A 24,275-nucleotide genomic window follows, 5' to 3' on the forward strand; every position below is an offset into this window, starting at 1 on the left:
ACAAGTTCAAACAGGTGCCATTAATACAGGTAACGAGTGGAGGACAGAGGAGCCTCTTAAAGAAGAAGTTACAGGTCTGTGAGAGCCAGAAATCTTGCTTGTTTGTAGGTGACCAAATACTTATTTTCCACCATAATTAGCAAATCAATTCATAAAAAATCCTACAATGTGATTTTCTCGATTTTTTTTCTCATTTTGTCTGTCATAGTTTAAGTGTACCTATGATGAAAATTACAGGCCTCTCTCGTCTTTTTAAGTGGGATAACTTGCACAATTGGTGGCTGACTAAATACTTTTTTGCCCCACTGTATATATATATATATATATATATATATATATATATATAAATAACATTTTGTACATGTTGGTGATGATTAAGACGTGTTGCCTAATAAACATCCCATCTTGTAATAATCTGATCGTTTTATAGGTTGAAGAAGACTTCCCAACTGTTCCAGGCAAATAAAGTTCTCCAAGGTGACTAGACAACATCTGTCGGTGGTTGAGACATTCAGCAACATGTGTTCAGGGCTCCAGTAATAACATCCACTGATCCCTCCTTTCTATTTGATTTATTTAACCTTTATTTAACCTTTATTTAACCGTTATTTAACCGTTATTTAACCAGGCAAGTCAATTAATGACACATTCTTATTTGTACTGAACAAAATTATAAACACAACATGGAACAATTTGAAAGATTTTACTGCGTTACAGTTCATATAAGGAAATCGGTTAATTGAAATAAATGAATTATGCACTAATCTATGGATTTCATATAACTGGGAATACAGATATGCATTTGTTGGTCACTGACACCGTTAAAAAAAATAAAAAAGTGGGGGCATGGATCAGAAAACCAGTTAGTATCTGGTGTGACAACCATTTGCCTCATGCAGGGCAACACATCTGCTTGCATAGAGTTTATCAGGCTGTTGATTGTGGCCTTGTTGTCTTCAATAGCTGTGTGAAGTTGCTGGATATTGGCAGAACTAAAAACACATTGTGGTATACATCCATCCAGAGCATCCCAAACATGCTCAATTGGTGGCATGTCTGGTGATGCAGGCTATGGAAGAACTGGAACATTTACAGATTTGTTTCAGAACATTCAATTCTCCGGCAACAGCTCTGGTGGACATATCTGCAGTCAGCATGCCAATTGCATGCTCCCTCAAAACATGAGACATCTGTGGCATTGTACTGTGTAACAAAACTGCAAATTTCAGAGTGGACTCTTATTGTCCCCAGTGCAAGGTGCACCTGTGTAATAATAATGCTGTTTAATCAGCTTCTTGATATGCCACACCTGTCAGGTGGATGGATTATCTTGGCAAAGCAGAAATGCTCACTAACAGGGATGTAAACAAATTTGTCCACAACATTTTAGAGAAATAAGCTTTTTGTGTTCATGGACATTCCTGGGATCTTTAAATTTGGCTCATGAAACATGGGACTGGCACTTTACATGTTGCATTTATATTTTTGTTCAGTCTACAATGACGACTATGTAATACAAAACGGACAACACAGACAGAAGACACTGGCAACAGTACAAATACAAACAGTAGATGTATGCGTGTGTCATTTAAAACCACATGCTTCCTTACAAGGCAACGCAAACTAGTGACATCGGGAGACAATTAGAAACAGCTACATGTCTCAACAACCTGTTCATCTATTTGTCCTTTGAACTCCTCCAGTGACACCAGGTCCTGTCGTTTTATGTTGGCTTGGAGGGAATTCCAGACCTGTCGGCTGAGTAATGAAAGGACCTTTTTCCACGCTCTGTTAAAGATTTCGGAACAGTTTGCATGAAACAAGATTGAGATCTGAGCTTGTATGAGTTCTCATTTCGAGCTAGAAGAGAGGATAGATAAAATGGCACACACAATCAAATGTAACGCACACACACACACACACCTCCAAGGCCTCTTGTTCAGTGACGGGCGAGCCTGTGTGAAGTGAACAGAGGACAATGACTTCACTGACGACAGACGTCAGCATATCACCCTGACTCACACACATACAGACACCACTCGCTTTCCTGCTGGACCCTATCGTCGTCAAACTGAGGAAAACAATGGGCCAAGCCTAAAGCCCAGCCTAATAAAAACCCTCGAGTGTGATTCTCTCAGTGAGCAGTAATCATTCGAAAACAGAGACCTTTTCACTCAGGTCATCATTCTGTTTTTGATGACTCAATAAATATTTGAGTAGGAAACGACCCCCCGAAGGCCTGTTTTATGATGCTAAACAACAACTAGCACTGCTGGTTCTGACTAAAGGGACGTCCAAAAGGTTTCCAAATGTTGCTGGGTTTATTGAGTAGCGGTGGCTTCATTTGAAAAGCAAATACTGCTGGATTGCTACCAGCTCTTTAAACACTCGTCTCACCTGAACAAGAGAGAAACGGTATTGTAATATTTTCTGTGTCTAAGCAGACGTGTCCCCCTGGGTCCGATGACCACTTCACCCCTGACAAAGACTTGTGTCTCACCCCCCCCCCCCCCCCCCCCCCCTCACTCTGTTCTCATAGGATAAGTGTTTCCAGCTGTTTTCACCAACAGAATGTTGAGATTGGTGGAGGGACAGAATTTCTCTCTCTCCCTCCCTCCCTCCCTCCCTCCCTCCCTCTCGCTCTCACACACACACACACACAGTTTGGGGATTACTCCCTCAAGTTTCTTCTCACAGTGACTAGCTAGTGGTGATCCCAGGGGCATGGTAGCAACGGAAACTAGGCCAGAGAGAGGCCCATGAGACTGCACAGCCCCAAAACACAACTGAACACAACACTGGCCTGAGAATCACCAGCAACAACTAACAACGTGCAATACATGTAGTACGTCTAATGGTTGAGTAGGTCTATGTGGATCTGATGGCTGTTAGTGCATGATGTTCCTTGCAGGTTAGGTATAATATATGGTCTGTAAGTTATGACATCCCAAAAGCCTGCATGTGTGTAAATCTTAAAAGAGATATTGATGTCTAAGCACACTACAGGCAAATTCTGAAAATATAATTGCCTGAGTGTATGATTATTTCAACAGCAACACGGAGTGTTTGAGTTGACAACATCTAGTATGATCATATTTAATGAGATTTATAATAACTTGTTTGTTAGCGATGTATAGCGGCCCCACGAGTCTGGAGTGTAATGAGATATTGATTCGTATGCCTGCTGAAGGCAAAGTTCAAAAATATCACTTTCCCAAGAGTACAGTAAGCTGCCTTGAGGGACCCATAGGTAGACTACAGTAGCTCTGTGTTCAATTGTACAACACCGAGGATGACTACTAAACTAATAGATGAGTTTATGATAAACATTTAAGGGTAGTCTATCCAATCATTCACTTTGGCTAATGCCTGCAGTACGGTACTAACAGTGAATCCGTCTAATTAAATTAGCTTTAGCTTGAATCGGCAATAAACTCTTGTCAGGTCTTGTGATTTATAATATAATACATGCAATTTGGCAGATGCTTTTATCCAAAGCGACTTACAGTCATGCGTGCGTACATTTTACGAACGGGTGGCCCTGGGAATCAAACCCACAACCCTGGCGGTGCAAGCGCCATGCCCTACCAACTGAACCACACTGGACAACTTACGTCATAAGTAGTATGTCGTACCACCATTTATGACAAAGGTTGTTATCGTTCTCATGACATAGTCTCGACAGATGTGGTATTCTAAGAAACTCCCTTGATATATATTATATATTAGTTCCAGTTGAATAATGCATTACAGTTCGGGTTCCCATGTTATTGAAAAAGATACGCCACAGCTGTAACCTGTCATTACTTATACTGTATGTATTGTCACTAGTTATAACCCTTCTTTATATTCATTGGTTAGGCTTTAACACATTCAAATGAATCACTGGAATGACATATATGTTCTAAGAGGCCAGTGCCATACACAGATAATATCATCTCCTACACAATTTGATAAATGGAGATATTGATTGGCAGACTGAATCAATAACTCATGAATCATTGGCTAGTTTAATCAAAACTGTGATGAGCTGCGATGACTGGTGTAGGCTATAAGTGGTGAAACCTTTCACCGTGTATTCTATTCATAAATAGATACAGAATATATGAGGTAGTCATTGTAGTTCGGATTTTGAATGGACCCAGGTAGGTAGATAAATGGTGAGGGGGGTATCCTACTCACGTAATGTTTGGACGGATTGCGCCGCTTCTCCACGTCCACGACTTTTACATCCAACACTGTCCGAAACTGCATCTTGACGTTGGAAATGGCTACAGCGTACACACACAATAAATGCAATATCCCAGTTTCTGTAGTAGGCTATAGCCTCTGCAGTTCAAGAAACGTTGAAGAAGAACTCAAAAGGACATTCATTGATTGGGTTGTCGAGTCTAGCTAATGTTCACGCGCAAGGAATCAAATGTCTTGGCTTGACGATGCGTAATATACCCAAATGCAGAATATATCATAGTCGCTATCAATTGAGAATCTATCTTTATATGGCTAAAACATTCTGCCCGAAATCCAAAAGGCGAGATCTTCACGTTGGACAACAAGGCAGGCTGGCCAGCGGTCGCATGCTGAGAAGGAGGTCACCTCAAATAGGAAAGTGGAGCGAGTTCCTTTGTGTGGACCACAATACCTTCGGCGAGGGGTGCATACCTGTAGGCTATATAGGGTTGGGGTAGGCAAAAAAAAGCCACCGAATTCACCGCCAAATGCCTCCAGAAGCAAGCAAGGCGCAGAGCAATGCTTTTTGGGGGGGGGGGGGGGGGGGGGGGGGGGGTTAGTGGGATGGGCTTGCTTGTCGTGTGATGAAGCACTAGAGGTAAACTGTAGTAGAAGGTTGAAGTCCCATTCTAACTCATAGTTTATGGAATACTTGCATGTAGTTCTGAGTATCTTGGCATTGTCTATATGTTTGTATACATTTAGATATGTTGGAAAAGATGCGTAATCATTGTAATAATCTTCACAAGCTGTGACGCTAATGACAAGAAAAATGTGAACGTCACACTGCGCTTGGACCATGTAAGGATACTTTTTATGGATGTGATTGGTTTCAGCATAACAATTCAATTATCTCCATTATCAAAAGCATGTATGGTTAAATAGCCATTAAAAAGGCTACAAATAGCTATAACAACCTATTTGTTCCTTAGGCCTAGATAGCATAAAGCATTCCATATATTGCTTCTTATGCCTCGCAGTTTCTTTGACAACGGTGGCAACTGAGTCATAAGACGCTATAGGCTGCCCTCATCAATAGCTTGGACGTATGGATACAGATGTTTCAAAGTGGACCAATCAGCGACGGGCTGCATCGCGGTGCATATTAAACGACGAAATACTGCCCCCGTGTGCAAAATGAACATATGCTCCAAGTTGAATTCTAAATCCAGGTATTATACACATCATTTACACAACTTTTGCACATTGAAAAATATATATATATATTGCACAAAACCACTTGTCCTGTACTCTTTAAAAATACATTACAAATGTACATAGCTCTAGCATGATTGATAGCAACTGATATCTTGAAGATGGCCATGTTAAGTAATAATCAAATGTATTAAGGGTCATATTTATTAGGGCACACGTTATATATATTTTTCCAACAGAAAACAAAAACATGCGTTTCTTATTGGACAAGGTCAGATGGTACCTCCCCGTTTCACTCCCATTTCAGACAGCTTGTCCCCAGAATGTCTAAGTCAGCGTCAGAGGATAGTGTAATGACTGTCGCTGGTGCTGATGATGTCACTATTACACTCCAGAGCTTTGAGGACCAGCACCAAAGCTGCCTTGCTCACATTGCGACTGTACCTCTGTCTCACACTGGACAGGATGTGCAGGATGTGGCAACCCTTTTCCGCATCTGGCAACGCGAGAGAAAGACCATCAATACATATTAGAATACACTGGTATAGCAGTGTATTTATTGTAAAGTACTCTAAATGAGTAAGAAGAGGGGAAATGCCCTTACATTTCTCTCGTCTGCAATCTTCCCGAAGAATGTCTCGGACTGCCATGAGAAGATCCTTGTCCCGTTCCGTTACCTAAAGGGGAGAAATACAGTAGAATCAAGACTTACTTGTGTCATTCCGAAATAACCTTCAGTCACCACAGTAATAAAATGAAAGATCAGTCTCAAAATCTTTCATTCTTGTATGCTGAGCACTTTGCTTGTGTCCCACATCCCATCAGCCTCAGGGTCAATGTGTTTGATGAGCTTCGCATAGCACTTAGATATCACAGAGGAACTATGTGCTGCTGCTGCTGCTTACATGGTAGACCTCATCCTGACATTTGACCTTGCGGAACACCAAGCCTTCATCCTGCAGGATCTGAAGGCTCTTCTGGAGTAGCTCCCTGAGCTGTTTGAAAGATGTTGGTGGACCCGATGATGGACCAGCCTCAGGCTCCTAGCATCGAATCAGATTTGGAAAAAAAATACAGTCCCACTTTAAAATGAACAACTTAAAAGCTTAATGATGCCTTCGTAAACCCTTTATAAGGCCTACATAGATGTCCATAGATGTTCTACCTGTTCTGATGCAGTCTTCTGAGATTGTCTGGAGACCAGAGGCTGTAGAAGGTCCTGGACATCATAGGGTCTGAACCTGGTGACTTCTTTCTCTTTCAGGAAGTCCTTCAGGATACGAGTGGCTCTGCCAAGCAGGTAGGAAGCAGAACCACTGCAGGAATACCAAATAAGCCATAAAGATATCCACAAAAATGTCAGTAAATCAAAGTTTGACGTAAATATCATACATAACAGCCTAAATTATACTGCACCTCACTGACCGGCAATTGAATACAGCTAAAGAGATTATTACCCTTGAATGTTCTGTGCACTGCTGTCCAGATGGAATGGTTTATCATAGCACTGTCTGTAGAGCTGAGGAACCTCCATCATCCAGGATATCTGGACCGCCATCACCGGGTCTGACACTTTATCTACATCCAACGAATTAGAGATTGTATGGACAACAATAACTCAGGTTTAATAAACTGTGTATAGTTGCGAAATGCAGAAGTGTGTGTGTGTGTCCATATGCGCATGACCATGCATGCCTGCGTCTGTGTGACCATATTCATGCGTGTCACCTCTCCACTCACAGTATGTAGAGGCCATTATCTCTCGCTGTTGTCTGGAGGTCTTGACGGGCCCTCGCACCCTGAGCAGTTCTCCTATCTCCAGGTGGGAGCTGCTGTGTTGGGCTTGCCGTAGTTTCTTCAGCTCGCTGGCTGGGTTGAAGTCTTCACAAGTGCTGCTACCGAAAGACCTCGCCCATACTGAAGATAATACACAGCCAACCGTGAACATGAACAGGGCTGACACACAGCTATAATGAGAATATCTGCACTTACGTGTAGCAGGGTCACCTTGCTCCCTCCACTGTTCATCTTTCCAGCAAAGGCTGTTTATAACACCAGTACCATCATCAACTGTGAAGCAATGATAACAGCAGCCATATTGGATTTACATGGACTCAATATTTGCATGTGGATGTTAGTTTGATATGAGGAGACAAAGTAGGAATATTTCAAACGAATCACTTGAGCTTCACGGTTACCTCCGTAACAGAAGAAGTCTTCTCGCTCTCGCTTGTACACCACAGTCCCGAGCACATCAACTTTGAATATCGGGTGAGAGTTGTAGAAGTATATCCCTAGGTTAGGGGAAGTGAAATGGGTTAGCTAGTGAAGCTGAATAAACATGACAGTGGCATTCATGTTGTCAAAACTGAAGGTAACAGTACCTGACACTTGACAGGACTCTCTCATATGTAGGATGTCTTTGACATAGAGCCTGTTGAAAGCGTTAAACATTGGGTCCAGTCCCCACAGCATTGAAGGCGGTTCCTCCCAGACACTATCCTCCTCTGGTTCTGTCGCTTCAGGCTGCATACCATCCTAGGCGACTCACTACACGCGATCAAAAACAACCAAAAGTAGCACGCTAACCTACTTAAGAAAGCTTTACTCGTCTCTCCCTCGCTTGGTTAATTTGTTTTGCTTCGTTTTCCCGGGAAATGTTTTGAGATTTGAGCAAATATTTGCACAGCTTCCGCAAAAGTCCGAGTTTCCGGTCACGTGAATAAGAAAATAGAGGAAAATAGAACAGATGAAATAAACCATGCATTTATGTAAACATCTTTTAATCGTGAAGGACGATTATTAATAGATGTAAATGTGGTAAAGACAACAATGTTGAAAAGTTTGCGGCTGTGCGTGCGAGTGCACGTCTCGCATGGGTATCTGGGACATGTCGTTTTAAGCCATTGAATGAGAGAAGAAAGAAACCCATCATTGTATCAGAGACCTAATTATCTCTCATATTGATGCAATTATGAAAATTGAACATTTTCAATATTAGGGGAAATGTGCTATCCTTTTTAATGAGGCTATATGGCTTTTCTTTCTCGTTCAATTTGACTTAGAATTTACAAAACGTTGCAGGGCTGAACAATAGGCCTGGACTATAAATGTATTGAATAGGCTTCTACAAAATGTCGTACTCCTTAAAATATTATTTAAAAGTTTCCTTTAATTTATGAATCGTTTCTAAACACATAATGCTGTCCTCCAGTGCTGAGGGTGGAAGCAACGCGCTCTAGATGCTCTTTCCTCCACCATCAATCAAGCGTGAAGAAGTGAAAGAACTACAGTTGCGGGCTCATGAACGCGCATTTGACACCAAATCCTCTAGATTACTGGACCCCGTGCTTCGCCAAGGGAAAGAAGATTGTTTTACCATACCAACGGTGTTTTTATTCGCTATATATACATTCAAGTGACGTTGGGGGATCGAATATAACATTTCATGGAATATAATTCTTTGGAAGGGTCGTTTCTGTATCTTCTCTGTCTCTGCTCTTTGGTTGAGGAAAGAGCCCTGCCGCTTGCGTTGTCAGGCCAGTGTTGGTTGTTCTGAGGAACAACAGTAGCTTACCGTGCTTACTTTGCACTGTGCAAGTCTATTCTTTGGACGGAAATACAATGCCAGGAGACATCAAAGTGAATATTGTTGGTGTAAGAATCAACAATAGGCCATGATGTCGGTGGAACTTCATTTTGTTATGGGATAACTGGGATATCGTTGCCATAATAACGGGTTGATCATCAATAATTTCAGTTGAACAGTATTTGAAATAATTCTGAATTGTTATAATACTGTAACATATTGAATAAGCCACCTCAGAGTCTGCTTGACTCACAAGAACACAAGGGACCTAAGTAAACACAACAGTTCAAGTCCTGTGCGGTAGAACGCTCTGATGATCTTCGTGTTGCTGGATATTCATTCCTTTGTCAACTGTCTATCTGAAGAAGGCAGGCGTGAAAATGGCATCCTTTTTCAATTTCCGTAAAATCTTTAAATTGGGTGCTGAGAAGAAGAAGAAACAGTATGAGCATGTCCACAGAGATGAGAACCCAGAGGAGATATGGGAGATCATTGGAGAACTGGGGGATGGAGCCTTTGGGAAAGTCTATAAGGTAGGATAGGTCCTTTTTGGGTCATTGTAGACCTCTTCTGATTCATTGTAGCAATGATGATGACATTGTGAACACGTTACATTTTACAGGTTTAAAACCATGTTTCAAGAATCATCAATCATGTCATGTGTGTGTTCATCTCAGTCCACTCTGCTGTAACCAATCATGTCATATGTGTGTTCATCTCAGTCCACTCTGCTGTAACCAATTGGAGTAGTATATCTTACATCGTGTTCCTTGGAATTCTTCCCTTCGGCTACGACTGGAAGTGTTATTTCTTACTCTATGATTAGGACTAAGCCCAACATTGGATTAATGACTGCCGTTCTTTTCATTTTGGTCAACAATGGCAACTACACTGCCTCCAGTCCACACACGCACGCACAGCTATTTCTTCCCGAACTCGGATTGCCATTCACAGCAGCCCTAAAACCATGTTAGATCGAGTCCCAATAAAATTGTGGCATTGTTTTCACCGACCTCAATGCATGGGCAGAGCAAAAAGCATTGTTTAAATGAGTGACATTGAATGTGATCACCCGTGAGTGGAGGGCCAAGGCCAGTAGCAGGGTGCTTTGTCGACGCTTTTCCAATTAGCGTGTTTGTTCTTCTGTAGCCACCAGCCTATTTATGGGCATGGTGTAATGGTATAATAATAGCTATCTGGATCCCTACCATGATTGTGCTCTGTTTTCAATTTATTTCTGATCTATTAATAGAACTGTGTGGTCAGTTATGGTTTCCAAGTCTAACTATTACTTGTTGTAGAGAATCCCATATGCCTTAAGTCAGTTTAGTAACAGATGCCATGTGAAGTTGCCTACTACTACAACCAAACTGTTGGCTGCTCCATGAACAAAGCATAACAACATTTACTCTAAGACTAATCCCAAGAATAGTATATGATGGACCTTTCTGGCATTACTAGAGCTACAACAGGCCAATCGAAGCACTATGCTGCAATCTCATGACGAGTCGCCCTATTTGAACCGGCCTCCAAACACCCCATCGATTCATAGTGAAAAAGAAGTGTGTGTGTGTGTGTGCTGAATATGGATCCATCGTGTGTAATGTGATAATACAGGATAATGTATTGAAATCATTCCGATGGCAGACGTGACCTGAGGAACACACCCAGGTTAAGAGGAAGTGCCATATCACCGCGGACCACGAACGTCATGTGAAATCTGATATCAACTCTTCTCTTGACTCCTATTTATGACAGCAACAACGGGACCCATTCTGTTCTATAATTTCCATTGTCATGAAGCCCCCAAAATAACACACTCACTCTAACCTTGGTGCGTCTTCTGCTAATGTCAACAGAACTCAAGTCTATTCCATTGTCAGAAGCCACCATTTAATAACCCTCTCACTTCTACCTGTGTGTCTCTTAGGCCCAGAACAAGCAAACAGGCATTCTGGCTGCAGCTAAAGTGATCGACACCAAGACGGAGGAGGAGCTGGAGGACTATATGGTAGAGATCGATATCCTGGCCTCCTGCGACCATCACAACATAGTGAAGCTGCTGGACGCCTTCTACTACGACGGCAAGCTATGGGTGAGTAGGGAGGGGCATTCTCAGCGGAGGCTATGTTAGCGGTGCTGCTGTGACAGTGTATTGATGTTTGTGATAGCACAAACCCTGAATAGCACAAACTCTTGTCTATTCACCAAAACATTGGTTGTGAGATGGAGTGGTTCATGGAGAATCGGCGAAGACCAGCAGTGTGCTGCGATGTCGTCCTTTGTTGGGGCCTCTTAACTAGGCCGTTGTGAGGACTGACCTGTGTCATGGTTGATCATCAGTACAACGGAAGGTTCATCCTCCTCTCACACCTACGCTACCTTGGTTATCGTCTTGCCAGGTCAAAGTTCAAACTGGCACCGATACTAGCAGCATTTATTGTAGTTTATTGCCATATTTGATAGAGAAATTAATTTTTGTATTACAGTGTATTATTGTATTGCCTTTTTCGTCTTCATGATATCACTGAGTGATGTTGTGTCTTTCTGTCACCGCTCACAATAACTGGAGTTCGTCCATATAACCCTCTCTTTGTGTACACATTGTTCTAGTCCTCGCCTTCAGGATGGTGGTCACTTCCTGTGAATTTTGATTGGATTTGGGGATCTAGTTTCAGATTACTTTTCCCGGGACACCCCTGTGTCCGAAGATAACGGTGAAATAATTGCATTCTGGTCATGCATATATTAGGACATTTGTGCACTCAGGGATTGCAAGGAGTAGTTCGCTCATATATAACTAGCTTGTAAATAAGGGCCCATCTGTTTTGTTTTTGGTGTTCTTGGCATAGGACACCTAAAGTGAAACAAGCTATATAGGAATATAATACAAAATAATACCTATAAAACAAAGCCATTTTCACCTTTCATTCTGGAAAAATGGATTCAACAAATAATACGTAATATAGCGTCTAAATCCACAAGTTGAGTTCGTCTAAGGTGCTACCTGATAGGTTACATACCCAAGCCTCCCAAGAGCTCGAGACGAAAGCTCCATTGCTTTTCTTCAAGCTGGGAAATAATATGTGGTACGCTGTGGCTCCCTGTCGACAATAGAAACATCCACATAGACATATTATCAGTAATCAGACTCATCAAAAGCTGTGATGATGAAATGCAGTATTTGGTTACACTGCAGCTCTGTTGAGTGCTCGGCCCTTTCCTCTCCGTTGTCTGCTGAACAATGGCTTCTAGCCCAATGGCGGTTGTGTATTGATTATTATCTAGGCTTTTTATTTGTATATTTTTTTTAACTAGGCAAGTCACTTAAGAACAAATTCTCATTTACAATGACGCCCTAGGAACAGTGGGTTAGGGGCAGAACGACCAATTTTTGCCTAGTCAGCTCGGGGATTTGATCTAACAACCTTTCGGTTACTGGCCCAGTGCTCTAACCACTGGGCTACCTGCCGCACCTACATGCCGCTTACATGGTAGCTGGTGTGTAACTAGAGATTAGCACAGGAGCTCTTGCTGTAGATGAAAGACTTGACGTTCTAAAAGGCTGTGTAGAAGTCTGAGGAGAAGGATTTATTTTGCCTTCCTCATTTGATATGGCTCTGATAACCATGTGGTAAAACCACATTATGTTTTTTAAGGGTTAGATTAGTGACCGTAGCCATTTTTATGTTTCATCAATTTCATTTCGCTTCAGTCACACTGAACTCTTACCATGTACGTGCAAGTTAATGTATAGACTAGAGTTAGCCCTGTATATAATGCAGAGTGGCCGTGGAATCCACTTTTCTGCATCCTCCTTCCCGCCAGCTAAAGGTCCCGAAGCTTCTGCACATGTGCAGGATTCTCTACTTTGCCCACAGTCTCTGCTCTACTCGTAGACAACAGGCCACTCTGGCGAACGGTGCTCGATTAATAAAGTTAGATCAAAGCTGAATCCATGTCTGCAGGATCACACAATGATGGTATTCTACATAACAGAACGCGCCACTAAGGTAAAACGTGTGATTTGATTGAAACCAAACACGTGTAGGCTACAGTTTAATACCATCTGCTCTAAAATGCGCTCACGGTACATCATTCAAAACAACACTGTAGGCTACCTGGAAACAACACTGTAGGCTACCTGGAAACAACACTGTAGGCTACCTGGAAACAACACTGTAGGCTACCTCGGGAACAACACTGTAGGCTACCTGGAAACAACACTGTAGGCTACCTCGAAACAACACTAGGTTACCTGGAAACAACACTGTAGGCTACCTGGAAATAACACTGTAGGCTACCTGGAAACAACACTGTAGGCTACCTGGAAACAACACTGTAGGCTTCCTGGAAACAACACTGTAGGCTACCTGGAAACAACACTGTAGGCTTCCTGGAAACAACACTGTAGGCTTCCTGGAAACAACACTGTAGGCTACCTGGAAACAACACTGTAGGCTACCTCGGGAACAACACTGTAGGCTACCTGGAAACAACACTGTAGGCTTCCTGGAAACAACACTGTAGGCTTCCTGGAAACAACACTGTAGGCTACCTGGAAACAACACTGTAGGCTACCTGGAAACAACACTGTAGGCTACCTGGAAACAACACTGTAGGCTACCTCGGAACAACACTGTAGGCTACCTCGGAACAACACTGTAGGCTACCTCGGAACAACACTGTAGGCTACCTCGGAACAACACTGTAGGCTACCTCGGAACAACACTGTAGGCTACCTCGGAACAACACTGTAGGCTACCTCGGAACAACACTGCAGGCTACCTCGGAACAACACTGCAGGCTACCTCGGAACAACACTGCAGGCTACCTCGGAACAACACTGCAGGCTACCTCGGAACAACACTGCAGGCTACCTCGGAACAACACTGCAGGCTACCTCGGAACAACACTGCAGGCTACCTCGGAACAACACTGCAGGCTACCTCGGAACAACACTGCAGGCTACCTCGGAACAACACTGCAGGCTACCTCGGAACAACACTGCAGGCTACCTCGGAACAACACTGCAGGCTACCTCGGAACAACACTGCAGGCTACCTCGGAACAACACACTAGGCTACCTCGGAACAACACTGTAGGCTACCTCGGGAACAACACTGTAGGCTACCTCGGGAACAACACTGTAGGCTACCTCGGGAACAACACTGTAGGCTACCTTGGGAACAACACTGTAGGCTACTTCGGGAACAACACTGTAGGCTACTTCGGGGACAAAACTGTAGGCTACCTCGGAACAACACTGTAGGCTACCTCGGAACAACACTGAGATCTAGAAGATCTTACGGTGCCTTCGGGACGTATTCAGACCCTTTGACTTTTTCCACATTTTGTTGGCTACAGCCTTTTTCTAAAATTTATTAATTATTTTTTTCCCCCTTCATCAATCTACACACAATATCCCATAATGACAAATCAAAAACATGTTTTTAAAATAAAAAAACTTAAATCTCACATTCAGACCTTTTACTTAGTACTTTGTTGATGCAACTTTTGCAGCGATTACAGCCTTGAGCCTTCTTGGGTATGAGGCTACAAGCTTGGCACACCTGTATATGGGGAGTTTTTCCCTTTTTTCTCTGCAGATCCTCTCAAGCACTGTCAGGTTGGATGGGGAGCGTTGCTGCACAGCTATTTTCAGGTGTCTCAAGAGATGTTCGATCAGGTTCAAGTTCGGGCTCTGGCTGGGCCAATCAAGGACATTCAGAGACTTGTCCCGAAGCCACTCCTGTGTTGTCTTGATTGTGTGCTTAGGGTCGTTGTCCTGTTGGAAAGGAAACCTTTGTCCCAGTCTGAGGTCCTGAGCGCTCTGGAGACTATTTTCATCAAGGATCTCTCCTGTACTTTGCGCTGTTCATCTTTGCCTCAATCCTGACTAGTCTCCCAGTCCCTGCCGCTGAAAAACATACCCACAGCATGATGCTCCCACCACCATGCTTCACTGTAGGGATGGTGCTAGGTTTCCTCCAGACGTGAAGCTTGGCATTCAGGCCAAATAGTTCAATCTTGGTTTCATCAGACCAGAGAATCTTGTTTCTCATGGTCTGAGAGTCTTTAGGTGCCTTTTGGCAAACTCCAAGCAGGCCGTCAGGTGCCTTTTAACTGAGGAGTGGCTTCTGTCTGTCCACTCTATCATAAAGGCCTGATTGGTGGAGTGCTTCAGAGATGGCTGTCCTGGAAGGTTCTATACACATATAGGAACTCTAGAGCTCTGTCAGAGTGACCATCAGGTTCTTGGTCACCTCCCTGACCAAGTCCCTTCTCCACCGATTGCTCAATTTGGCCGGGCGGCCAGCTCTAGGAAGAATCTTGGTGGTTCCAAACTTCATTCGTTTAAGATGATAGAGGCCACTGTGTTCTTGGGGACCTTTAATGCTTCAGAAATGTTTTTGTATCCTTCCCCAGATCTGTGCCTCTACACAATCCTATATCGGAGCTCTACGGACAATTCCTTCTACCTCATGGCTTGGTTTTTGCTCTGGCATGCACTGTCAACTGTGACACCTTAAATAGACAGGTGTGTGCCTTTCCAAATCATGTCCAAACAATTAAATTTACCACAGGTGAACTCCAATCAAGTTGTAGCTTGGAATTTCGAGTCTCATAGCAAAGGGTCTGAATACTTATGTATACTTTCGCTTTATCATTTTTGCGTGTAGATTTCTGAGAAATATATATATAATCCATTTTAGAATAAGGCTGTAACGTAACAAAATGTGCTGGGAAAAGTCAAGGGGTCTGAATCCTTTCCGAAGGCACTGTAAATGCATATCCCCATGAAACTGATTGAGATCAAAGGGTTGGTATGCAGATGCTTCATGGACTTTCCACCCGTAAAGCTTAGATTTAACGATTGACAGTGAGAAATGTGAATGGAGGGTGACCACAACATTATTTGCGTAAAGGTAGAGAAATATGCGCAGTACGTGATTCAGATCTTCAGTTCTGGGGAAAAGGGACGGAGGGGGCTGTTACCTACGGATCCGCAGACTCAACCATTCTAATTTCCTGTCCTAACCACAATGTACTTGACCTTAGACTGTTAGGCCTAATCATGGGTCAGATCATATGCCTATTTTTTCTTATGTTGCATATCTTTGTCACACAAACCACAATTTACCTGACCTTTTAACCTTTGTTTAGGACCTTAGCCACACGGCTGCTATCTCAAGAGTCGTGTCCTCCATCTCTCTTCTACACCGCATGAATGGCTCCTCAGAGGTCTGTGTGTGTGCTGGGAGAGGAAGTCATGGTGACAGCCCGGTCGTTCCTCTCTCCCCCGCCTGTCACTGTAAAGACCCACTGTTTGGCCTATTGTACACTATTGTACATGCAGCTGGACTAAAACAACAGCTCGCCTACCAGTGAAACAGCACCACAAGAGCCTGTATGAATGACAAGACTGTTTCAAGGCTTATCCTTAGGCGGAGCATACTGTCTTATTTTACAAGAGTTTTGTTGCGTAGAATGATTTTTTTTTTTTTTTTTTTGAGTTTTATGTTCGATATGCTTGTAATAAGGCTAAACTAAGATTTGTTTTTGTTTTTGTAAAACATCACAGCACAGTTGAAAGATACAGTGCCTTGCGAAAGTATTCGGCCCCCTTGAACTTTGCGACCTTTTGCCACATTTCAGGCTTCAAACATAAAGATATAAAACTGTATTTTTTTGTGAAGAATCAACAACAAGTGGGACACAATCATGAAGTGGAACGACATTTATTGGATATTTCAAACTTCTTTAACAAATCAAAAACTGAAAAATTTGGCGTGCAAAATTATTCAGCCCCTTTACTTTCAGTGCAGCAAACTCTCTCCAGAAGTTCAGTGAGGATCTCTGAATGATCCAATGTTGACCTAAATGACTAATGATGATAAATACAATCCACCTGTGTGTAATCAAGTCTCCGTATAAATGCACCTGCTCTGTGATAGTCTCAGAGGTCCGTTAAAAGTGCAGAGAGCATCATGAAGAACAAGGAACACACCAGGCAGGTCCGAGATACTGTTGTGAAGAAGTTTAAAGCAGGATTTGGATACAAAAAGATTTCCCAAGCTTTAAACATCCCAAGGAGCACTGTGCAAGCGATAATATTGAAATGGAAGGAGTATCAGACCACTGCAAATCTACCAAGACCTGGCCGTCCCTCTAAACTTTCAGCTCATACAAGGAGAAGACTGATCAGAGATGCAGCCAAGAGGCCCATGATCACTCTGGATGAACTGCAGAGATCTACAGCTGAGGTGGGAGACTCTGTCCATAGGACAACAATCAGTCGTATATTGCACAAATCTGGCCTTTATGGAAGAGTGGCAAGAAGAAAGCCATTTCTTAAAGATATCCATAAAAGTGTTGTTTAAAGTTTGCCACAAGCCACCTGGGAGACAAACCAAACATGTGGAAGAAGGTGCTCTGGTCAGATGAAACCAAAATTGAACTTTTTGGCAACAATGCAAAACGTTATGTTTGGCGTAAAAGCAACACAGCTCATCACCCTGAACACACCGTCCCCACTGTCAAACATGGTGGTGGCAGCATCATGGTTTGGGCCTGCTTTTCTTCAGCAGGGACAGGGAAGATGGTTAAAATTGATGGGAAGATGGATGGAGCCAAATACAGGACCATTCTGGAAGAAAACCTGATGGAGTCTGCAAAAGACCTGAGACTGGGACGGAGTTTTGTCTTCCAACAAGACAATGATCCAAAACATAAAGCAAAATCTACAATGTAATGGTTCAAAAATAAACATATCCAGGTGTTAGAATGGCCAAGTCAAAGTCCATACCTGAATCCAATCGAGAATCTGTGGAAAGAACTGAAAACTGCTGTTCACAAATGCTCTCCATCCAACCTCACTGAGCTGGAGCTGTTTTGCAAGGAGGAATGGGAAAAATGTTCAGTCTCTCGATGTGCAAAACTGATAGACATACCCCAAGCGACTTACAGCTGTAATCACAGCAAAAGGTGGTGCTACAAAGTATTAATTTAAGGGGGCTGTTTTTGATTTGTTAAAAACGTTTAAAATATCCAATAAATGTCGTTCCACTTCATGATTGTGTCCCACTTGTTGTTGATTCTTCACAAAAAAATACAGTTTTATATCTTTATGTTTGAAGCCTGAAATGTGGCAAAAGGTCGCAAAGTTCAAGGGGGCCCGAATACTTTCGCAAGGCACTGTATATGGCACATGGAAATCAACTGGATGGTGTTGAGAGATAGATGGGAGGGGTTGAGTGGAGCTGAAGGATGGGACTTAAAAACAAACAAAAATATAATATTTTAAAATATACTCTGTCTGTAAAATGTATATAGTATGTATAAGCTGGAAGTAGAAGCCTAAGAGTTGTTGTCCATTAGTTTAATCCAATTGGGGTGGGAACATAATAAAGGATTTCTGTTGTTGTTAGATACATACATACAGTTGAACTCTGACGTTTACATACACTTAGGTTGGAATCATTAAAACTAGTTTTTCAAGAAGTCTACAAATGTCTTGTTAACAAACTATAGTTTTGGCAAGTCGGTTAGGACATCTACTTTGTGCATCACTTATAATTCACTGTATCACAATTCCAGTGGGTCAGACGTTTACATACACTAAGTTGACTGTGCCTTTTAAATAGCTTGGAAAATTCCTGAAAAAGATGTCATGGCTTTATAAGCTTCTGATAGACCAATTGACATCATTTGAGTCAATTGGAGGTGTACCTGTGTATGTATTTCAAGGCCTACCTTCAAACTCAGTGCCTCTTTACTTGACATCATGGGAAAATCAAAGAAATCAGTAAAGACATCAGATTTTTTTTTTTTGTAGACCTCCACAAGTCTGGTTCATCCTTGGGAGCAATTTCCAAACACCTGAAGGTACCACGTTCATCTGTACAAACAATAGTACGCAAGTATAAACACCATGGGACCATGCAGCCGTCATACCGCTCAGGAAGGAGATGCGTTCTGTCTCCTAGAGATGAATGTACTTTGGTGCGAAAAGTGCAAATCCATCCCAGAACAACAGCAAAGGACCTTGTAAAGATGCTGGAGGAAACCGGTACAGAAGTATCTATATCCACAGTAAAACGAGTCCTATATCGACATAACCTGAAAGGCCGCTCAGCAGGGAAGAAGCCACTGCTCCAAAACCGCCATAAAAAAGACAGACTACGGTTTGCTATTTCACATGGGAAAAATATCGTACTTTTTAGAGAAGTGTCCTCTGGTCTGATGAAACAAAAATAGAACCATTTGGCCATAATGACCATTGTTATGTTAGGAGGAAAAAGAGGCAGGCTTGCAAGCCGAAGAACACCATCCCAACCGTGAAGCACGGGGGTGGCAGCATCATGTTTTGGGGGTGAAATAAATAAATAAAAGCTGAAAGAAATAATTCTCTCTATTATTCTGACATTTCACATTCTTCAAATAAAGTGGTGATCCTAGGTATGTATGTATGTATGTATGTATGTATGTATGTATGTATGTATGTATGTATGTATGTATGTATGTATGTATGTATGTATGTATGTATGTATGTATGTATGTATGTATGTATGTATGTATGTATGTATGTATGTATGTATGTATGTATGTATGTATGTATGTATGTATGTATGTATGTATGTATGTATGTATGTATGTATGTATGTATGTATGTATGTATGTATGTATGTATGTATGTATGTATGTATGTATGTATGTATGTATGTATGTATGTATGTATGTATGTATGTATGTATGTATGTATGTATGTATGTATGTATGTATGTATGTATGTATGTATGTATGTATGTATGTATGTATGTATGTATGTATGTATGTATGTATGTATGTATGTATGTATGTATGTATGTATGTATGTATGTATGTATGTATGTATGTATGTATGTATGTATGTATGTATGTATGTATGTATGTATGTATGTATGTATGTATGTATGTATGTATGTATGTATGTATGTATGTATGTATGTATGTATGTATGTATGTATGTATGTATGTATGTATGTATGTATGTATGTATGTATGTATGTATGTATGTATGTATGTATGTATGTATGTATGTATGTATGTATGTATGTATGTATGCATATTTACACACACAAAAATATATATATATATATATATATATATATTTACACTCACAAAAATATATATATATATATATTTACACTCACAAAAATATATATATATATATATATTTACACTCACACACAAAATATATATATATATATATTTACACTCACACACAAAATATATATATATATATATTTACACTCACACACAAAATATATATATATTTACACTCACACACAAAATATATATATATATTTACACTCACACACAAAATATATATATATATTTACACTCACACACAAAAAAAAAAAATTTACACACACACACAAAATATATATATTTACACACACACACAAAAAAAAATATATATATATTTATACACAAAAAATATGGGGGATTGGAAATGATGCAGACAATTGATGGAAGCCACAATCTATCTGCAATATTAAAGATGATCTACCCCCTCTTCTTAGAAAGGTCACATGGGTCATTGTTGCTATAATGATGTTTGACTCTAAACCTCAATAGGTGAACAGGTCAACTTCTCTCTAAATACTAGCCAGAAGGAGAATAGAGAGTACCTAAAATTTCTCATTGACTGTGTTACATTGAGGAAGTGTGTTTTGTCTCCCTCTTCTTGGCACCTCTCAGCAAATATGTCTTACATTGTTTCACTGTCAGTAGCATTTCCCTATTCTACTCAGCCCTGACTAACTTAATTTTTACTGTATTGAGCACAGTAGGGCCGTGGATCACTTTAGCTTGTTACTTTGTTTTTATTAGCCTAATTGTTTCTCTTTTGTATCCGTAGTGTTAGCAGCATGCTAGGCTAGGTTATATCCCTGATACAGTCCAAAGTCTATTGACGTATCAGGACTATGCTAGTCTAATGATGCTACCTCCCTACACTGAATGGCTAAGTGTCTCTCTCCTCCAAATACCTATCCTCATCGCTGCTCCAGCTGAAGATAGCCCCCTCCCACCTGAGGTGTGCATGGAAACTCCTAATCCTATTTGGGGAAAGGGCTAAGTTCTGGCTAGCTCCACTAGGCTAGGCTGCATGTGTATACTCTGAGAAAGCCTTCAGAGCAAAGCAACAGAATGGCCTCTCTGGCCAATCCTCTTACCTCAGCGGCGCAAAGCAGCCATATTGAGAGCTTCTTGAAACCATTTATGGCTCAGCAGGTTTCATTCACTGAACCTGGGCAGGAGGAGGTTCACTGTTCAACTCACCTTCAGATTGTTTTACACAGCAGGGCCTGTATACACAAAACGTCTCAGGAGTTCTGATCTAGCATCAGGTCCTCTCTAATGTCCATATAATCATATTCATCCATTGATCTAAAAGGGAAAACTGATCCTAGATTAGAACTCCTACTTTTAAACACTCTAAGAATACGGCCACAGACCGGGGAGTTTGGTCTTTAAAAGAAGGAGACTTTTAAAGTGTTGTTTGGGTATGAAGCAGGTGACAGGGGGAGTGGCTTTTAGGTATGGAGGGGAGAGGGTTTGCTGGTCCATAGTGGAACAACTTAGGCCTAAGTTATGGATAGGTAGAGTTAAATGTGTTGCGTCTTGATATCATTGAACTTGAGACCCTTTATAAGACCCTTTTGCATTGAATTGTAAGGCTACTGGGTCCAGACAGGACTCCACTGACAAAGACCACGTGTTGTAAATGTATGGTGCGTTTACCTGTTACTGTGGTATTTAAGCTGTTATGGTATGTTTACCTCATTAGATTAATGCTGTTAGTTTTCTTTAATAGACTGTACTGCACCTACCGTAACCATTCTTCTCTTATTTTGCAGATCCTGATAGAGTTCTGTGCAGGTGGAGCGGTGGATGCCGTCATGCTGGGTGAGTCAGTCTTCCTACTTCTAAAGAATGTGATAGAGGAGAGGAGCGATAAATCGCTGGTAACAATGGTAATGTATTTAACAATATTATGTGACTGAAACGTAATGGATATAACAGTATAGTAACAGTTAACTGATATTGAACTACCAGTGATTAGCACCAACACGATGTAGACCACCCTCATACTACATTGATGAGGTATCAGTATTAACATTCTTCATTCATTCAGTCGTGTGTGTGTGACTGAGTGTGTGTAACTGCGCGTGTGTGTGTGTAACTGTGTGTGTGTGACTGCGCGTGTGTGTGTGTGTGTGTGTCTGCGCGTGTGTGTGTGTGTGTGACTGCGTGTGTGTGTGTGTGTGTGTGTGTATGACTGCGTGCGTGAAACCCAGTGTGTGTAAGGAGGAATGCTAAGTATGTGTTTATGTGGCCCCGGTCCCTCAGAGCTAGAGAGGCCCCTGACGGAGCCCCAGATCCGGGTGGTGTGTAAGCAGACCCTTCAGGCCCTCCTCTACCTCCATGACAACAAGGTGATCCACAGAGACCTGAAGGCTGGGAACATCCTGCTATCCCTGAACGGAGACGTCAAACTGGGTAAGAGACTGGGGAAGAGGGGCTGGGAGTTACCTAACCCTGTGTGTTTCACAAACCTCTCCCTGGGGACCCGCAGCCGTTCCATGTATTAGAACTATTCCACAGCTAACACACCTGATTCAACTTGTCAACAATCAAACCCTTGGATAGGCGTTTCAGGTGATGTAGTTCAGGGCTACAACAAAAATGTGAAACGTGCATGGGTCCACGAGTAGAGGTTTGAAAACCACTGCCCTAACCAACTATGCGTGCTTAACATGTACATTTTGTCATTTAGTAGAAGACACTATTACAGTCAATGCACACCACTAAGGTAGAATGCATTACCATACACTCTTTGAAAAAAGGTTATTCGGCTGTCGCTCCACCATTTCCTGGTTGCTAAAATTATAATAGTTTGCCTAATTTCAGTTTGTGACTAAACAAGCAATGTGTAGAGAATCATTGTACCATCTAAACTACTTTGAAATATATTTTCAATAATCCAAAATATTGCACAGTGCCTTGACAAAGTATTTGCCTCCTTTGTAATTTTCTCAATTTTTGCATATTTTTTTATGCTGAACATTATCAGATCTTCAACCAAAACCTAATATTAGATAAAGGGAACCTGAGTTTACAAATAACCAATAAAATGTATAGTTATTTTATTGATTTAATTAACAAAGTTATGCATCAAACAATTCCCCTGTGTGAAAAAGTAGTTTCCCCCTTACACTCAATAACTGGTTGTGCCACCTTTAGCTGCAATGACTGCAACCATATTTTCAGCATTTGAAGCTGGTGTACAGAACCAAAAGTAAAAGACACAAAAACTAAACATAAGAACGGGAATCATAGAAATAGCACACACAGAACAGATCTACCGCTTCTTAGACTTGCTTTCAATGAGAACGACAGATTTATAACTCACATTTCTACGTGAATTTGGTTGGTTCACCAAAAAGTTACATATTGCCGCTTTTAGTAGGGCCAGGGGGAGTTTTTGGATACACCAAAGAAGTGCATTCTTGGATGTTCGAGAGTGCATCTGTTGGTGCGTTTAGTCAAAACTAAATGCATGTAATCACCGCTATGAAACACCAAATATGTTTAGCGCAGATGTGGAAGAAAAAATAGAAGAATAAGGTGGTCTTTGTTTGTTAGGTTTATCATAACATTTATAACACAATATACAGACAGAAATGTTCCATCACGTAATAATGTTGCTGTCATCTACGAATCAGTTATGTCACTCAGTTATGGCAATGCTAACTGCCTACAAATCGATTGCGTGTTAGGAAAGCCTGCATGTCATCATTGTTCTGTCATATTGGTACACAGTGAGGGGTTTGCTCCACACAGTAAGCTCCCGACTCATCATGCAGTAGGTTGTGTATTAGGATGAGTCTTAACTTTGTGCCTGTAACAGGCTTGATGTGATAATGCAGTACAAAGTAGGGGTTGTGTCAGTACAGTGACATAACAAAGGTGGCTGTGAAAGTGCCTGTTTGCATGTCAGTGACAGGCAGTGAGAGACTTTGTGGGAAAGATGAATCACAAACACACACACACACACACACCCACTCTGCTATAAACAACACATGATGTCATCGTTCACATGCACACGTTACGTAAAAATAAATGTTCTGTTGCATGTTTTTCTGGATTTGGCTGAAGGCCTATATGTATTTCAGAAACCATTGTCTAACTTGTATAGATTGGCTTAGGCCAGGGGTCTTCAACATTTTCTTGGCTAGGGACCCCCTCCCAG

At 41.6% G+C, this 24,275-nt stretch overlaps 3 protein-coding genes across 10 annotated transcripts in view; 1 reads left to right on the forward strand and 2 right to left on the reverse strand.

Annotated features, from left to right (window-relative positions):
- Window positions 1-4,720, reverse strand: part of LOC109877976 (SH3 and PX domain-containing protein 2A) — a 119,669-nt gene extending 114,949 nt beyond the window's left edge. For all 4 annotated transcript variants that reach the window (XM_031799239.1, XM_031799238.1, XM_031799237.1 and 1 more), the window contains exon 1: window positions 4,183-4,720. In XM_031799239.1, coding sequence (XP_031655099.1) covers window positions 4,183-4,254 — 72 coding nt within the window. In that variant the 5' untranslated portion in view covers window positions 4,255-4,720. The remainder of the gene's footprint in view (window positions 1-4,182) is intronic.
- Window positions 4,721-5,385: 665 nt separating this feature from the next.
- On the reverse strand, window positions 5,386-8,246 carry LOC109877972 (CST complex subunit STN1-like). 2 transcript variants are annotated; one of them, XM_020470210.2, is made up of 9 exons: window positions 7,770-8,246; window positions 7,584-7,679; window positions 7,378-7,455; window positions 7,126-7,302; window positions 6,843-6,963; window positions 6,551-6,701; window positions 6,291-6,428; window positions 5,990-6,062; window positions 5,386-5,881 (listed from the first exon to the last, which is right to left on the reverse strand). In XM_020470210.2, exons 1-9 carry the CDS (start codon window positions 7,915-7,917, stop codon window positions 5,724-5,726), a joined length of 1,140 nt encoding a protein of 379 aa, XP_020325799.1. In that variant the 5' UTR covers window positions 7,918-8,246; the 3' UTR covers window positions 5,386-5,723. The 2 variants fall into 2 exon arrangements, with proteins under 2 accessions (XP_020325799.1, XP_031655784.1); XM_031799924.1 differs by having other exon boundaries at window positions 7,126-7,455; window positions 7,770-8,239.
- Window positions 8,247-8,674: 428 nt separating this feature from the next.
- LOC109877970 (STE20-like serine/threonine-protein kinase) overlaps window positions 8,675-24,275 on the forward strand; it is a 39,617-nt gene continuing 24,016 nt past the window's right edge. For 3 of the 4 annotated variants that reach the window (XM_031799181.1, XM_031799182.1, XM_031799184.1), the window contains exons 1-4: window positions 8,675-9,507; window positions 10,905-11,069; window positions 21,880-21,928; window positions 22,373-22,522. In XM_031799181.1, coding sequence (XP_031655041.1) covers window positions 9,355-9,507; window positions 10,905-11,069; window positions 21,880-21,928; window positions 22,373-22,522 — 517 coding nt within the window. In that variant the 5' untranslated portion in view covers window positions 8,675-9,354. The remainder of the gene's footprint in view (window positions 9,508-10,904; window positions 11,070-21,879; window positions 21,929-22,372; window positions 22,523-24,275) is intronic. The other variant, XM_031799183.1, reaches the window with a different exon arrangement.

Source organism: Oncorhynchus kisutch, linkage group LG20 (assembly GCF_002021735.2).
Source record: "Oncorhynchus kisutch isolate 150728-3 linkage group LG20, Okis_V2, whole genome shotgun sequence".
Classification (NCBI taxonomy): Eukaryota; Metazoa; Chordata; class Actinopteri; order Salmoniformes; family Salmonidae; genus Oncorhynchus; species Oncorhynchus kisutch.

What these genes read in the sequence shown, in the direction of transcription:
- LOC109877972 (XM_031799924.1), bottom strand. Translation starts at nt 7,917, where the DNA reads ATGCAGCCTGAAGCGACAGAACCAGAGGAGGATAGTGTCTGGGAGGAA. An exon ending in AGAGTCCTGTCAAGTGTCAG is followed by an intron (nt 7,680 to 7,769) that starts GTACTGTTACCT and finishes CCCCTAACCTAG; the next exon opens with GGATATACTTCTACAACTCT. An exon ending in AGTGCACAGAACATTCAAGG is followed by an intron (nt 6,702 to 6,842) that starts GTAATAATCTCT and finishes GTATTCCTGCAG; the next exon opens with TGGTTCTGCTTCCTACCTGC.